Source organism: Myotis myotis, unplaced genomic scaffold (genome assembly GCF_014108235.1).
Source record: "Myotis myotis isolate mMyoMyo1 unplaced genomic scaffold, mMyoMyo1.p scaffold_m19_p_12, whole genome shotgun sequence".
Lineage (NCBI taxonomy): Eukaryota > Metazoa > Chordata > Mammalia > Chiroptera > Vespertilionidae > Myotis > Myotis myotis.
This window is the reverse complement of record NW_023416316.1, coordinates 38,364,361-38,380,185: the sequence shown is the minus strand read 5'-3', so window position 1 is coordinate 38,380,185 and position 15,825 is coordinate 38,364,361. Positions and strand designations below refer to the sequence as shown.

Here is a 15,825-nt window from a genome sequence, read left to right as displayed (position 1 = left end):
CCAGCCTGTGTTTCATTTTCTCCTTTCACCTCTGCCTCAAATGGCTTTGTATGTGTGTGTGTGTGTGAACACTGTAACTAGTTTACCAAGAAAGGAATCTATTTGCTCATTCTTGCACTAAACTGCTAACTAAAACATATGTCTAGTAAATGCTTAGTAACATATTTTCAGTTATTTATTCTTAGTGCCCGGATAAATGCCCCTTGAATATCTCTCTGGAGTTCGAAATACTGAGAGGACTTAGAACAGAGTTGCTGGGTTGCAAAGCCAGCCGTGGAGCCAAGGGGAAGGAGAAGGCCTCTGCACCCACAATCAGAAGCCGCATGGGGACGGTGAGGAGAATCGGCAGCCAGGACAGTGTGGGGACCCTTGTTGTATTGTCGATTGGCCGGACAGAGAAACTCTGGTAGCCTTGGCCAACGTGAGCTTGTTCTTCTTTATTGCTCCAGCCTTTAAAAATGATGTTTGCTCTCTGAGCTAAGAGCAATTAGTCTCCACAAAATAAAAGAAATAAAAAACAATATACAAAGCATTTCTCTTCAGATGCCAGTCAGCTTTTACTGTGTTGACATGTATCGCTTTCTTCCATGTTTATTACACATGGTTCGTTGGTTCTTTTCTTCCCTGCTTGCTTCCAGCCTGAAATCAGTTGAGTGCCAGGTGCCACACTGCTGCTTTTTCCCCAGCTGCTGCTCATTAGAGGTCCCATCCCCATGGTATTAGATTTTGATCCTAGATGCCAGCCGGTGGTTAACAAGAGTTTTCATTTTGGAAAATTAATCTCACTAAACTACAACCACTGGCAAAACAAACTTTTCAACTGAAGTGATGCAAGTGGTTTCCCCTTTGCTTTACTCGCATGTTATGCCTCTGCCCTTGGCATAGCCTCAAGAAGGTAGCAATGCACTCACCAAACAGTTGGATGGGTGTAAATGGGATGGTCTGAGAAAGCCTCATTAAATTGTTTCTTTCAATGGCTGCAAACAAAGACAAGAGTGACTGTTTTTACTATGCATCGGTGGGCTGAATCCACAGCGAGCCTCCACACATCAATAAATGCATATAATACCAAAATATTTCATTTCAAAGACCCCTAATATTTACCTGTATCAAAAATATTATATAGTACTGAAAGTATGCCTTAAACAGGATATCCCCATCTTAGGAACAGGTGATATGATATTATATAACAGGGTCTGTGGTAGGGCTATCACCTCCACTCTCCTGAACACCAAATCACATACTAGTTCAGACATATACGAAACTTCCTTTTAAAGCACATTTTAATCTGCGGTCTTCATTCCTTGCTTTTTCTTTTCTGGAGCAAATCTAATGCACAGTGGACTGTGGGGACATCTACTGTTGGCTTTGCACAGTTCACCTTCTTTTCCCAGAGAGAGCTGGAGACCAATTTTAATTAGAAGCAAATGATCTGCATTTTCCTGTTAAGAGCCGTATCCTAACAGATCAGAGTCAATAGGAGTTACCAGCATAGTATTCCTCACCAGAGACTTTCTTAAGTTAACCACTAGTCAAAATGATGGTCTACAGCTAAGCTGGAAGACCCAGTTATAAGGCCCGGAATGTGGAGTCTGGAATCCATCAAAGCACTATTCACCAAGTAGGAGAATTCGGGATAAGGTAGTCTAGTACTGGACCCCAAACATAAGACCTTGATATAACAATAATAATGGTAATTATCACACCATTACACTCTTATTCATGTGCCGAGCTTTAGACTGTAAAAAGCTTGCCCATTATTCTCTCACCGAGTGCTGCAAGCAATGATGCCCCAAAGACCACCCAGTGGCACAAGTCCTATTGATTATTAACACTGCTTTGCATTTTAGTGTTTCCCTCTTAATTCTCAACTAGCCCACTGGCAGATTTTTCCCCAGGAAGGTCAAGTACAATGATTCCCACTTTGAAAGACAACTGAAGCGCTGTGAGGTCATGTTGCTTCAGAGAGTCAAGAGCCTTGACCCCTTACTTAATAACATCCTTGTAAGGTGTCTTTGTTGAACTTACTCTGTGGCATTGGCATTCATTCAGTGGTTACGTTCACCGAGGGCCCAGTGAAGGTACAAAACCCTCCCTCAAAGAGCTAGTCTCAGGCCTGTCTCTTTCATAATCCAAAATTTGGAGAGCTCTGCCTCTGGGCTGGCTTTGAGCTTATAAGGAATTTGTCAATCTCAAGGTCATCTTTCCCCTTCATGATATTGGCTTGCCAATACAAAAAAAAAATTATTTTTCAAAAATTTTTTAAAAATCCAAATTCTCTTAAATCTTGTTTTCCCAAGTCAATGGCAAGGTAAGAAATCTAAATGTTCTTCTCATCAGAGTGAACAACTCTTTGAGTTGGGAACCATATTGATGCTACAAATTCGTCAACATTTCTGTGTACAAATGCAGAACCACAGATGTTTAGCTCAGTTGACATGTGGCAGTGCATGTGCATCCTACCTGAATAATGATGGTGAGGCTCTTGAGGGCTTTTTAAGGAGGCTGAGATTTCTGAAATTATAGAGAAGATTGGCATTTTAATTACTTGGCTAGAGATAAATACATGCTCCTGAATATATTGCCTTCAAAGTTATTATTGAACAAGTTAATCAGAATGGCTTCTCGGTATTTGAAAAAGATTGCCTAATACCCTTTAACCACATTATTGTGCATGGTATCCTGACAGCTTCCAATCATCAATGCAATATCTCCAAACATATTTATATAGGGAATTGAAGAAAGACAGGTAATATTAGCCTCAAAGATCTATTTCCTCTGAACCAATTATACCTCTGAGTTGCAGAAGGCACTCAGCTGCCCATCACACTTCACGACATCCCAGAAGCACAATTCTCTGAGCTCCCTACCAAGATGCAGTACCCATATAAAGACATTATTAATATCAAGTTATTAGCAGACAACTTCCATGACCTAAAATGACAACAAAATGATGGAACACATTAAGAGGTATAAGCAGAAACAAAGGAGTGGGTGGAGAATATGACATCAGGGATCTGTTTGGTTACAGAAGGACTGTGTGCTGGGAACATCTCCTGCAGGTTTAACTGGTTCTCTATTATGTGCTCAATCCCTAAATTGCAAGCCTCCAGAGAAATCCTTTGCAACAGTTTTGCCATTTCATAAAATCAAAATTAAAGTGGAGAACTTCAGTCTCATGGTGATAACTGCTTTATACCTAGTAGAGTATGCAGCATAATGAGCACAATTTCATAGATCTCTCCGGCTCCTTGTTGCTGAATAAGGAAAGGAACAAAAATCCCTTCCTTTGGGGGTGCTTGGTAAAAAGTAGGATCAGCAGAAAAGTCTCTTCCTTTCTGATCTCATGTAATAATAATAATAATAATAATAATAATAATAGCATTCAGTTCCCATTGCATGTAATGCTAGATGTGACAGATGTGAATAAGATGTCTCTCTCACCCTAGAGAAAAGCAAATATGAAATAGTGGGAAAGAAAGACATGTGAAACACAATCACAATACAGTTTGCTAAGTTATATAATAGAGGCGTATACAGAAGCTTATGGAAACTTGATAGACAAATAATATGAAATACTTTAAAGAATATGGGCATCTAAGTCTAATAAAGCTAAGTTTCAATCCTGGATTTACCACTGAAGGAGCTATGAGATCTTGATTCAGTACATATTTTTTGAACACTTACTATGTACCAACCACTGGTCTATGCTCAAGAGAAATTATATTAATGAACACAGATGAAGACTTTGGCTACATTCTAGTAAAGGGAAGTAGAAAATAAACAAGCAAGTAAATATATAATTTATATAGTGTATTACATATATATCAAGTTAAAAGGATTAGAAAGTATGGGGGACAGGGAGTTTACTATTTTACACAGGGTGGCTAGGCTAGACCTCTTTGATAAGGTGAAATCTGAACACAGACCTAAAGGAAGAGAGGGGGAGAGTCATATGGATAAATGAAAAGCATTCCAGGCAGAGGTAACAGCAAGTGCAAACGCCCCGAGGCCCGGACCATGCTTGCTGTGTTAAGGAAGAGAAGTGTGGCCCCAGTGGACTATGCTGAGAGGAAATGAGGTTGGAGAGTTGGAGGAGAAGCAGATCAAGAGGCCCTTGTAGACTGGATTTTGCTTTTACGGAGTGAGAGGAAACACCTTTTCAACAAAAGAGTGACTCAACTGGACTTGCAGTTTGGAAGGGTTATTCTGGCTGCTCTCTGGAAATAGACAGAGAGCAGTAGTTTGGAGGCCATCCTATAAACCAGGGAAGAGATGGAGAGTGCTATGTGGAGGTAGCAAAGTGATCAGATTCTTTGAAGGACTTATTGATGGGTCAGACATGGAGATGTGAGAAAATGGGCGATAATGACAAGACTTTGGCCTCAGCAACCAGATGGATGGAGTTACTATTTCCTCAGATGGAGGAGAAGATAGGTGGAACATTTTGTTTGCAGCGCCTCCTAGACACCACATGGAGGTGTTAACAGGTGGGTGGTCATATTCTGCATGGTAGAAATATTGAATGAACGGGCTCATGAACATGAGCCTGGAAATTGGGACTGGAACCAGGCTGTCAAGATCACAAGAAAGACTAAGCAATGTGCAGCCTATCCTGTAGGAGGTAAAGGAAAGCATAGCAGCGAAGATTTATGGCTCAGAAAGATAATTCCAGTAGGAATGTGGGCCAGTTTAAAGGGAGAGAAAACAACCACCATATTAGCACAATATCAAGGGGGGCAAAATAAAGGACACGCTTTTTATTTAGGAAAATAAATGCTGGAGGCTTGAAGGCAGGAGCAGTGGGGGAGAGCAAAACAGACAGCTTCCACAGATGGAGGTGGAGGTAACAGAGTTAGAAGACAGAGTTGAAAGCTAAGAGCAGTGGTGTGGAAGGGCAGAGTAAATGACTGAGGTTTCCAGGTTTGGTGGAGGAAGAGGAGGCTATCAGAGAACCAAAAGTCAGTCAACAAAGACAACAAAGAAATAGAAGAACAGCCAGGGAAGAGTAGCCTCAAGGAAACTTAGGAGATGGATAAAATGGTCAATATAAACGCCACTGTTTTGATGAGGACTAAAAAGAGATCATGTGGCGTAGCAGTTAGCACTGGACAGCAGTAGAGTGGTGGGGACAGACACCATGGGCTGATGAGCAAATGTTAATACTGTTTCAACCCATTTGGAGGGAAGGAAAAGGGGTGGCAGCTTGAAAGCTATGTAAAATCAAGGACATGATTATTTTCTTCTTTTGTATAGAAAATGGCTTAAATTTGTTTGTAGGTAGAGGAGAAGGAATCGACTGTAAAGGGGGCACTGAAAAACCAATAATAGAGTGAGACAAGACCATAGAAGAGAAAGATACCCAATCTGGATCAAGGGGTCAAGAATATGGAAAAGAGCTCACGGAGTGTGGTGAAGTTTAAAGTTAGCTACTGAGAGTGGCTTTACCAGGGAGTTGTCTCACACGACGGCCCTACTTAGCCAGCTGGGTAAGAGTCCTACTGAAAAAAAATGTAGGAAAAGGTATCTCCTTATAATCTTATGAATAGTTCTTAATGAGTAACATGTAAAAAAGTAACAGTGGTTGAACAGTCTAAATGAGCTCAGTGCTTATACCCTCACTCACAGAGAAAACTGGAAAATCACAGTTAAAAACAGGTGATCTAAAACTAGACATCAGTCCTGATGTACCTGGAGAAAGACATTCAACTTTCTATTTTGATGCTGAACTTTCTACTTTGCATATTAAACAGGTCATAGATAGAATTTCAAGAACTACAAAAATCTCAACAGAAGAGTGAACCTTATCACCGATAAGACAAAAAATATATTTAAATACAAAAACTTACTGCCAACTCCATTTGAACTTCTCAACCTGTTGAAAAATTAAAGTTGTTTAGACAATGCTTTACATTTTCCAGTGATCAAGGGAAGGAGAAGTATGTGAAACAGTAACAATATAGAGTCTATACATATATATATGTACTAGAGGCCTGGTGCATGAAATTCGTGCACTCAGGGGGGTCCCTCACTCCAGCCTGTGCCCTCTCGCAGTCCGGGAGCCCTCAGGGGATTTCCGACTAATGGCCTACTAAGTCATCAGTTGGACATCCTTAGCACTGCCACGGAGGCAGGAGAGACTCCCACCACCTCCACTGTGATCGCCAGCCATGAGCCCAACTTCTGGCTGAGCAGTGCTCCCCCTGTGAAGCATACTGACCAAGAGGGGGCAGCTCCTGCGTTGAGCGTCTGCCCCCTGGTGGTCAGTGTGCATCATAACAACCAGTTGTTCTATCATCGGGCTGAAACCAGCTCTCCGACATCCCCAAGGGGTCCCAGATTGCAAAAGGGTACAGACCAGGCCAAGGTACCCCACCAGTGCATGATTGGGCCCAGGGAGGGACGCAGGAGATTGGCCAGCTGAGGAGAGACCATGGGAGGGCTCCAGGGCATGTCCGGCCTGTCTCGCTCAGTCCCAATCAGCTAGACCCCAGCAGCAAGCTAACCTTCCAGTCAGAGAGTCTGCCCCCTGGTGGTCAGTGCACATCATAGCGACTGGTCAACCAGTTGACTGTCTGCCTCCTAATGGTCAGTGCACGTCATAGCAAGCAGTTGAGTATCTTTAGCATATCATTAGCATATTACGCTTTGGTTGGTTGAATGGCCAATCAGACGACCGGACACTTAGCACATTAGGCTTTTATTATATAGGATGTATGTGTGGATATATTTCATTGACAGAAAGTATCAGTTACCTTTGACCCCAATCTTTATCAACCAAGAAATAGTTCAAATATGCATGTAATTCATCTACTATGTAGGACCTAAGCTAACTGAAAAGCAGTTGTTGGTTTTTGGTTTTAATTAGCTATGATCACACAACATACATAAGATTAACTGTGTTTGTGGTGTTCTGGATCATTGAACTAAAGGGTCCCTGAACTATGCAAAGCAGATGCCTACAAATGAGTCTGTGAATATCTCCAGACAAACCTACAAATCAGTTTCATTAGCCCACGTGGCCCCTAAATGTTCACAGGCCGAAATTAGCTTTAAATTGTTACTTGCCCTGCTCAAGTGCACAAGTGGCCATGGGCAAGTCTGAGTAAATGCATTTAAAGAATATCTCCAGTATGTAAAGTCCTTGGGGGAAAAAGTACAATTACAATTATTGTTTAATTTCATGCTGCAATAACCCACTACTCTGCATGTGCACAAACTATTGAACCTTTGGGAGAAGAAAGTCACGTGTGCTTTACGTCTAGAGACAGGCTTGCACACAGACCTTGATAAAAGCTCTAGCAGAAAAGGTAATCTCTGATGGAGCTGACTACAACCTGAAAGTCACATCCCACCTGCTTGGTAGCAGATGGCCCTTTGTAGAATAGATGGTTTTAAATTCTGCTTCTGTGGCTGTATGGATAGTGAATTTGATGATATAACTGGAAAAGTCCAGAAAACACTACAAATAAAATAGAATAATCTTTGCTTGTTTCGTTTTAAAATTTTATTTCTCTGACTACTAATAAAATTCTAGGATTCTCAAGTCAACAACCAGGTGTCTATCACTTTCTCCCCTCCGCCCCCCTTCTCCCCCCACCCCCAGCCTCGCCGATCTTTCTTTCCCTCCATCTCCATATTTTTCAAATTTGCTGCCCTGACAAACACTTAAGATGTTAATGAGAAGCCAAAAATAAAAAAGATAAACCTCATAAACAAAAAAGAAAAACTGTTTAAACAAGAATTATTTTTAAAACTAAAGAAAAAAAAACATAATCAGGTTTTTAGTCTCAGTCTTTTTCTTTAGGCAAGACAGCATCATTTCTACTCTTTAGTGCAAATCCCACAATCTTATCTATCAGAAAAGATGTGGTGCTCATTATTCCATGTGTGCTTTTTGACATGGAAAAGACAAATGGTTAATTTGCTGTAGTACCAGGTGCTACATTATCATCTTAAAAGGCACTGAGATGAGATCTTGTTGCCAGAAATGGAAAAACATGAAGAATAAATGATTTTCATTTGTTGCTATCAAAAAAATACTGTCATTGGACAAACACTATTTTTCTCCTTTTCTGACCAAATTAAGCCTGTGTTCCCAATCCTGTTAAAAATAAAAACAGAAGCCAAAGATGCTAAAGACAGACATTTAGAAATACTCACAGGGAGTTCCTATTGAGGTTGGTGCTCCGGGAATTCCACAAAGAGTTTTTACTCAGAGCCTGAGCAGAAGGGAAAGGTTATTACATGTTTACCCAACATTTTCCTACCCCACGCTTCCAGTAACATGCTTGCAAAACACAATCCTTGAAAAGTACAATCCTTCCCCCCTTCCTATAGCTCATTATTTCTCTTTTACTTAACATACTAGACCTAGGCTAGAAAGATGCATAATGTTAGCACAAAATATGAGTAACTCAATCTGCTGATGGACTTTAACAGAATGAAATTATTTGTATGGTGACAGCAAAGAGAAAATGTAATATATAAAGGTTTTTACAAAAATGAGAGTGAAGCCCAGCCAGTGTGGGGTCAGTGATTGACTGTCAACCTATCAACCGTGTTGTCACAGTTCGATTCCCTATATCAGGGCACATGCCAGGGTTGCAAACTCGATCCCCAGTAAGGGGCGAGCAGGAGGTAGCTGACCAATGATTCTCTCTCATCATTGATGTTTCTATCTCTCTCCCCCTCTCCTTTCCTCTCTGAAATCAATAAAAATGTATTTTAAAAGAAACTAATATTATTTTTAAAAGAGAAATGAGAGCGAACATATAAAATCAAGAAGAAATAAAGGTCAACATTGACAGGAAACATCAATCATTACATCATGTCCTATCATTAGACTTTTGTGCCAGTTGATTATTTAGAATAACCTTACCCTGAAATCAGCTCATTCTTTTTCCTATTTAGATTCAACTATGATTTCTCAAAATTTAGGACACTCCAGCCATTACTCTAGGAATTTCCATTGGTGTTATTTTTGTCATCCACTATCAATAACCTCCTAAGAGATTAGCCCCATTTTAGAGACTCAGCTCCTGAAGCTCAGAGGTTAAGGATGTATACCTATAGCTTTGAAAGCCAGGAAGTGGCAGAACCAGGACTGGACAGGGCACACAGATCCCTGCCTCCAATTACCTTCAAGCAATAGTACATTTTACTATCAAAACCTTTCACAGCCTGGCCACGGCTCAGTGGTTGAGCGTCTGCCTATGAACCAGGAGGTCACGGTTGGATTCCTGGTCAGGGCACATGTCTAGGTTGCAGGCTCCATCCCCAATGTGGGGCGTGCAGGAGGCAGCCAACCAATGATTCTCTCTCATCATTGATGTTTCTCTCTCTCTCTCTCCCTCTCCCTTCCTCTCTGAAATCAATAAAAATATACTTAAAAATAAAGCCTTTCACAGGTTACATTCCTTCAAGAACACCTCAGGTTGTTAGTTTGCATTCATACAGGTAATGTGTACATAGCTCCCACATTAAAGATAATATGCAAACCAAACTAAAATTAGATTTCTTGGGTTAGCTACCTAGATTACGCTTCCCACATGGGAAGGAAAGCAGGCATATGTTTATGGATGGTAAAGAAAACAGACCATAAATGAGGAGAGCCTCAGGGTTGGAGAAACACGGAGGGCCCTTTACCCTGCGATGCCCAAATCCCCTCCAACACGTCTGCAAAGAGGTTTGCTCAGCCTGAATGACTAACCACACAAAGTGAGGAACCTAGGACTTCCAGAAATAAACCCTTCCATCCTTGGAAAGCTCCACTTGCTAAAAGTTCCTCCTCAAATTGGGCTGAATTTTGTCTCCCAGTAGCTTCTATACGTTGATTCTAGCTGTACCTGGTAAAAGCGTATTGAAAAGAGTTTCGAAAATTCCCAAGTTCTTTCTCTTTCATGCCAAAAATGCACAGGCTAAATTACTTCAAATGCATTAACAGGCCAATTACATAAAGAAGAACAAGCAAAGCATAAAATGTGGGGGCGGGAGAAAAAAAACTGAGCAAATATTCAAAGCAAAGATTTCAGTGTGATACACAGAAGCCAATGAAGGGACATAAAGATAAAACAGACACACAGTCACGGAGTCATGTTGTGTGCATGAATGTTTTCTTACAAAGTATCACGTGAGAGTTTTTACCTCCGGAGGCTGCTTTAGATAATCACTGACTTGAGCAGCATGCCGCTCCATTCCTTTAGTTTTTGTTTTCTGGTACATGTTAGGTTCTAGACCTTGTTAAAAAGAAGCAAAAAATTAGAGAATACATGAAAATGTGTTGCTTTCAAATAGAAAGACCTGAACACAGTGTATTCATCTAAATGTGAATACAGCTTTTTTTCTCTTTTGAGCAAGTTTTAGAAAGAGTCTTTTGTCCTTATTTTTCTCAAGTGGTTGAAAGCTATATATCCTATTTCTATTCTTCAACAGTTACCTTGACATTTATTTATAACATTTATACTTATCTCTCAAGTCAAAAATTAAATTATCCATAACCTGTCCTATAAAACATGCCTTCTGTATACTTTTTACATTCACCTTCCCCTGCACCCTACCATCCAGGCTTTATCTAAAATATGTGAAATTTTAGTTCCAAATTGTTGGGAATCCTTCCTTAACAACTGTATCAAGCATCATAGTGAGCTACGCAAAAAAAAAAAAAAAAAAGATAGAAAAAAATGCCAGCAAATGGATTTAACTTTTAGACTTTTCTTTAAAAAGATGATGAGAATTAGTAGCAGTAGTATTTATACCTGATACCTACAGAGTCCATGGCATATAGCGGTTGGATTAAATCTGAGCATAATACTTATTAAGAGTCCCTGACTGGCCACGCAGCTTCAAGCACTGAGCAAAGGTGAAGCGCGTGGGTGTGAAGTTGGCATCATTCCTCGAAGCTTTAGTGCTCCCTTATGTTTGTCTTAAGAAGCAAGGGTTTCCTGTATCCCGCCGTCACCCGGGAATGAGCCGGGCGCGTAGGGGCTGCCGGGGGCGAGCCGGACGCTGTCGCCTTAGGTTTGCAATGAATGAAGCCGAGCCTCCTGCTTCCAGCCGCGTCACCCTGACCACGAACCACCCGGCACAGGTGGACGTCAGGAGCTCCCGAGCCCCTAGTGCCAAAGGGTGGGTCCCACCGGAAGGTCAGGATTTCTTTCATCTGTCGGAATAGAACAGCAACCCCCCTATACGCACCCCCTCATGTCACCGTTGCACCCTGGAAAAGCTTAAGGCTGTTTTTAATATCGCTCCTGAGTCTGTCTTTGCCTTTTAAACAACCATTCCTTTCCTGTAAAATGGGACACGATCGGGAGAGAGGACGACAGCGAGAAGGAGCCTGTGCCCCGGACGGGCCGCGTCTGTGTTTCCGTGGAAACGTCCCCGGAGCTCCCAGTGGCCGCGCGCGTGTCAACGGCTAAGACCTGCTTCCCTCGCTGCGCAGCAGCCCGAGCTTGTGCCGCCTGATGTAAACAAAGACGCCGTTGATGAAGTTTTCCGGTATTTACTACTCCGGGTGTGTTTTAAAATAAATAACGTTTCTAGCCGAAAAAGAGAGTCCCTGACTAAACATAGGAAGTAATAGTTGTATTTTTGTTCTAATGATTTTGTGCTGGAAAAAAATAAGTATATAACCACACTAAGTGAGGAAGCTAGGACTTCCAGAAATAAACCATTCCGTCCTTGGTTTGGATACAAAAAAATCTGTTAGAAAAATCACAAAATTTCATATATGGCATTCGTCAAAATATAAAATTATGATAATTATGGTTGCAATTATAACAGAGTATTACAATTAAAATAAAATACCTATAGGAAAAGCTAAAAAGTATACTTTTCCTTTTCATTGTTAATTTCCTCAGAACTTTTATTTAAAGAGAGCTAACTGACAGGGCACCTCCCCACCCTCAAACTTATTTATTTTTAAATTATTTTTAAATTAACTCAATTTGGGCAGGTTCCAAAAAAAAAGAAGATTCTCAACTCACAATGTGCTTCAAATCACTATGTTGTATACCTAAAACTAATACAATGATATATGTCAATTATATTTCAATTTAAAAAAGAACTTAAATTAAATAAGGATGATATATAACCTAAATATCAGGTAACTGATTAAAATATGTAATAGATACTAAATATACATTAATAAATAAAATGAATACATTTATAATTAGCCCTAGAATCATATCTTTAGGTATGAGATTTGATTTATTCAAAATTATGGGCTCTAATAAGCTGTGTGTGATTTAAGGCAAGATAATTAAACTCTCAAGCCATGTCTGTAAATTGAGGTTGTTCTGAATAATTTAATTTCTAATGTCTCTTTCCACTTAGAGCCTCTTGATTCACAGTGATTTAACAGACAATTGAGTATTTTTTAAAATATAAATCAGAGTTTCTCAACTTTGACATTGACATTTTGGACCAGATAATTCCTTGTTGGGGGTGGGACTGCCTATTGTAGGATGTTTAGCAGCATCCCTGGCCACTACCCCTTGGTTGAAAACCATCCTATATAATAAAAGGCTAATATGCAAATTGTCCCCTCAACCAGGAGTTCAACTGGGAGTTCAACCAGGGGGGCGGGGCCAGCCTGCCAACTGCCCACGGCCCCTCCCCCCCGCCAGCCCGAATTTGTGCACCAGGCCTCTAGTCAACTATAAAAGCAAGCTTAAAGAAGCTTTAAAGAAGCATAATAACATAGATTTCAATACAATGTCCATTTGTACCTTAAATTTGGTATTTCAAATAATTTTAAATCTTCATGAGTTCTTATTCACATAGTCCCTCCTATTTAAAAATTAGTAAATTCTCCTGTTATCTAATGCAAGAAGTTCAAAGTTCTGGTCACTGTTCTCAATTCTGTTCATAGTCTGTCCTTATCTTACCTATCTAGGTGTATTTCACACTCTATGCCTGGATCATCGTCTTCATTCCTAGCTGGCTGACCCGTATTTTATCCTCACACACACTATGCTTATTAAACTTAAGGGATACGTGCCCACGGAATGAACATTATTTGGGAAAGTTGTAAATAACCAAGTACAACTCAATCCATTGAGCTCTGTGTAAGTGTCCAAATCTATGTCACTTGAGCCGTAAGACTATAAAATTAGACAACCTCCCCCCACAAATCAGACTAAATGAACACTGAATAAAACAACTTTCTAAATCCTAATTTTTCTTTTCTAGATTCATTAAACACATAGAAATATTGTTCCTTTCATAAAAATTAAAAACAGAAAAGAGCTATTTTCCCAAAAAGGGCGTTACCACCCTTTCATTCCCTCATCTCCACTTAAAAGTACATCAGGGGCCACCCGTGGCCTATAGATCATAGCTTGAGGGGACTCTACCAGAGGTTTGGGGATCCAAGAGTGCAGACTGTTACATACTTAACTGACTACACTTGGACACTGCCAGCCGGTTCCTGTTGCACTCCTCTTCTTTGGAGATGTTACTTTCTCCTGGCTCTGCATTTGATTGGTCACCTTGAAAACAGGCATCGATTGTTATGACCTGGAGAGAAAGATACTCATTGGAACACAGTGATATTAATCTGCAAACAGTGAGTCAGATTAGTAGAGGAACCCTGGTGAAGTGCCTGGTTGTTAACGTTGGCTGCACATTAGAATAACCAGGAAGCTCTGCGCTCCCATCACTCATGCTGACAGTCCACCAGCGTCAGGTAACTCTCCTAATTGCAGTCAGGAATGAGAACCAGGGTGGGAAGCAGGGCTTCTCAAATGTAAGTGTGCATCAGAATCGCCCAGGACTGTGTTAAGCCACAGATCACTGGGTCCCGCCCCCTGGGAGGGAAAATGTGAATCTCTAGTAAGTTCCCATGCTGCTAGGAGACTACAATGTGAGAACCACTGGGACAGAGGAAAAATCAACGAACAAACAAGGCTGGGATCCAAAAGAACTTACATTGAAATTCTAGCTCTGCCACTTAGAAACTACACGAACTTGGGCAAATTACTTAACGTCTATGAGCCCCATCCCCTTCACCATTAAAGTAATGCGTAGCCAGTAATAATGGTGCTCTATGCATTTCCCAAAGGCAGAGAAGAAATGGAGAAAACAGATAAACCACAAAGCAATAAGCAAATGCATGTTATTAGTACTTGAACTCAGTTACAATTCCTAGTTGAAATCTGGCCATTTTTAACTATTTCAAAAAATAATCCTACTTAAATTCTTGTGTCATGGGATTTCAGCAACTCATGGCATTTTCCCAGAGTCTTTTTAGCAAGTCAATCCCCTCCCCCCCAAAAAAGTAATTTCACATCATTTTCTCAATATTTATATCTTTGCTTCTGATTCTCATTCCCAAAAGAACAGAAGTGCTTTAAGAAATGCATCAAGCCCTAGCTGGTTTGGCTCTGTGGCTAGTGCATCGGCCTGCAGATTGAAGGGTCCCAGGTTCGATTCTGGTCAAGGGCAGGTACCTCAGTTTCAGGTTCCTCCCAGCCGGGCCCTGGTCGGAGCTCATGTAGGAGGCAACCAATCGATGTGTTTCTCTCACATCAATATTTCTCTCTGTCTTCCTCTCTCTCTTCCACTCTCTCTAAAAATCAATGAAAAAATATCCTAAGGTGAGGATTTAAAAAAATGCATTAAAATCACAGGGATATAAAGTACACATAAGGAATATAGTCAATAATATTTTAAAAACTATGTATGGTGCCCAGTGAGTACTGGAAATATCAGGGGGAAATATATGATTGCCTAACCACTATGGGTACACTGAAACGAATACAAATAATATTGAATGTAAAGTGCAATTAAAAATAAAATTTTAAAAAATAAAAGTTATACATAATACTTAAAATGCATTGAGATTATTACTTTTAAAAAATATATGTAGCCCTGGCCGGTTTGGCTCAGTGGATAGAGCGTTGGCCTGCGGAATGAAGGGTCCCGGGTTCGATTCTGGTCAAGGGCATGTACCTTGGTTGCAGGCACATCCCCAATAGGGGGTATGCAGGAGGCAGCTGATCGATGTTTCTCTCTCATCGATATTTCTAACTCTCTATTCCTCTCCCTTCCTCTCTGTAAAAAAAACAATAAAAAAATTTAAAAAAAAAAATATATATATATATATGTAGAATAGAAAAGTAAAGCAAGACATTAAAACCATGAAAGGTGAAGTCCTATAAAATAGCTAACTCAGACCTAAGGCTTCCAAACAATAAATAAGAAGATTCACTAAATGAAAATAAAGAATTTGTAGGATAGCTAAAACACTATTGTAGGGAATTTTATAGTACTATCTGCCTATATTAGAAAAGAAGAAAGTCTCAAATCAATAACCAAAGTTTCTCCCTTAACAAACTACAAAAAAAGAGCAAATTAAACACAAAGTAAACAGAACAGAGGAAATAATAAAGATAAGAGCAGAAATCAATGAACTAGAACCCACAAAAAAATCAGTGAAAGAATTGGGTCTTTAAAAAGATCAATAAAACATAAACTGTAGCCAAACTGATCATAAGACAAAAAAAGAAAACTCAAATTTAAAATATCAGGAATGAGACAAGTGATGTCACTACAGATCCCATAGACAGTAAAGGATAACAATATTATAAACACTTTATGCCAATAAATTCAACAACTTAGGTGAAATGGACAGATTCCTTGATAGATACAAAGTAAATCTTACAACTTACTAACAACCCAACTTTTTAAATGGACAAAAGATTTGAACAAGCATGTCACCAAAAAAATATATGGGTGGCCAATAAGCCCATGAAAAGATACCTAGCGCTACATCTCTATGGGATGCAGATGAAAACCACCATTAGATACACACCCACTGAT

The 15,825-nt window shown here is 40.1% G+C and overlaps 1 protein-coding gene across 17 annotated transcripts in view; it reads right to left on the bottom strand.

The window, feature by feature from the left end:
- Positions 1 to 15,825, bottom strand: part of TRPM6 (transient receptor potential cation channel subfamily M member 6) — a 121,526-nt gene that overhangs the window by 20,158 nt on the left and 85,543 nt on the right. For 11 of the 17 annotated variants that reach the window (XM_036330821.1, XM_036330811.1, XM_036330812.1 and 8 more), the window contains 6 exons: positions 13,398 to 13,521; positions 10,147 to 10,238; positions 8,164 to 8,222; positions 5,850 to 5,875; positions 2,464 to 2,514; positions 912 to 977 (listed from right to left, as the gene is read on the bottom strand). In XM_036330821.1, the coding sequence (XP_036186714.1) occupies positions 912 to 977; positions 2,464 to 2,514; positions 5,850 to 5,875; positions 8,164 to 8,222; positions 10,147 to 10,238; positions 13,398 to 13,521 (418 nt within the window). Of the gene's footprint in view, positions 1 to 911; positions 978 to 2,463; positions 2,515 to 5,849; positions 5,876 to 8,163; positions 8,223 to 10,146; positions 10,239 to 13,397; positions 13,522 to 15,825 lie in introns of those variants that run through there. The other 6 variants (XM_036330816.1, XM_036330825.1, XM_036330826.1 and 3 more) reach the window with 4 other exon arrangements.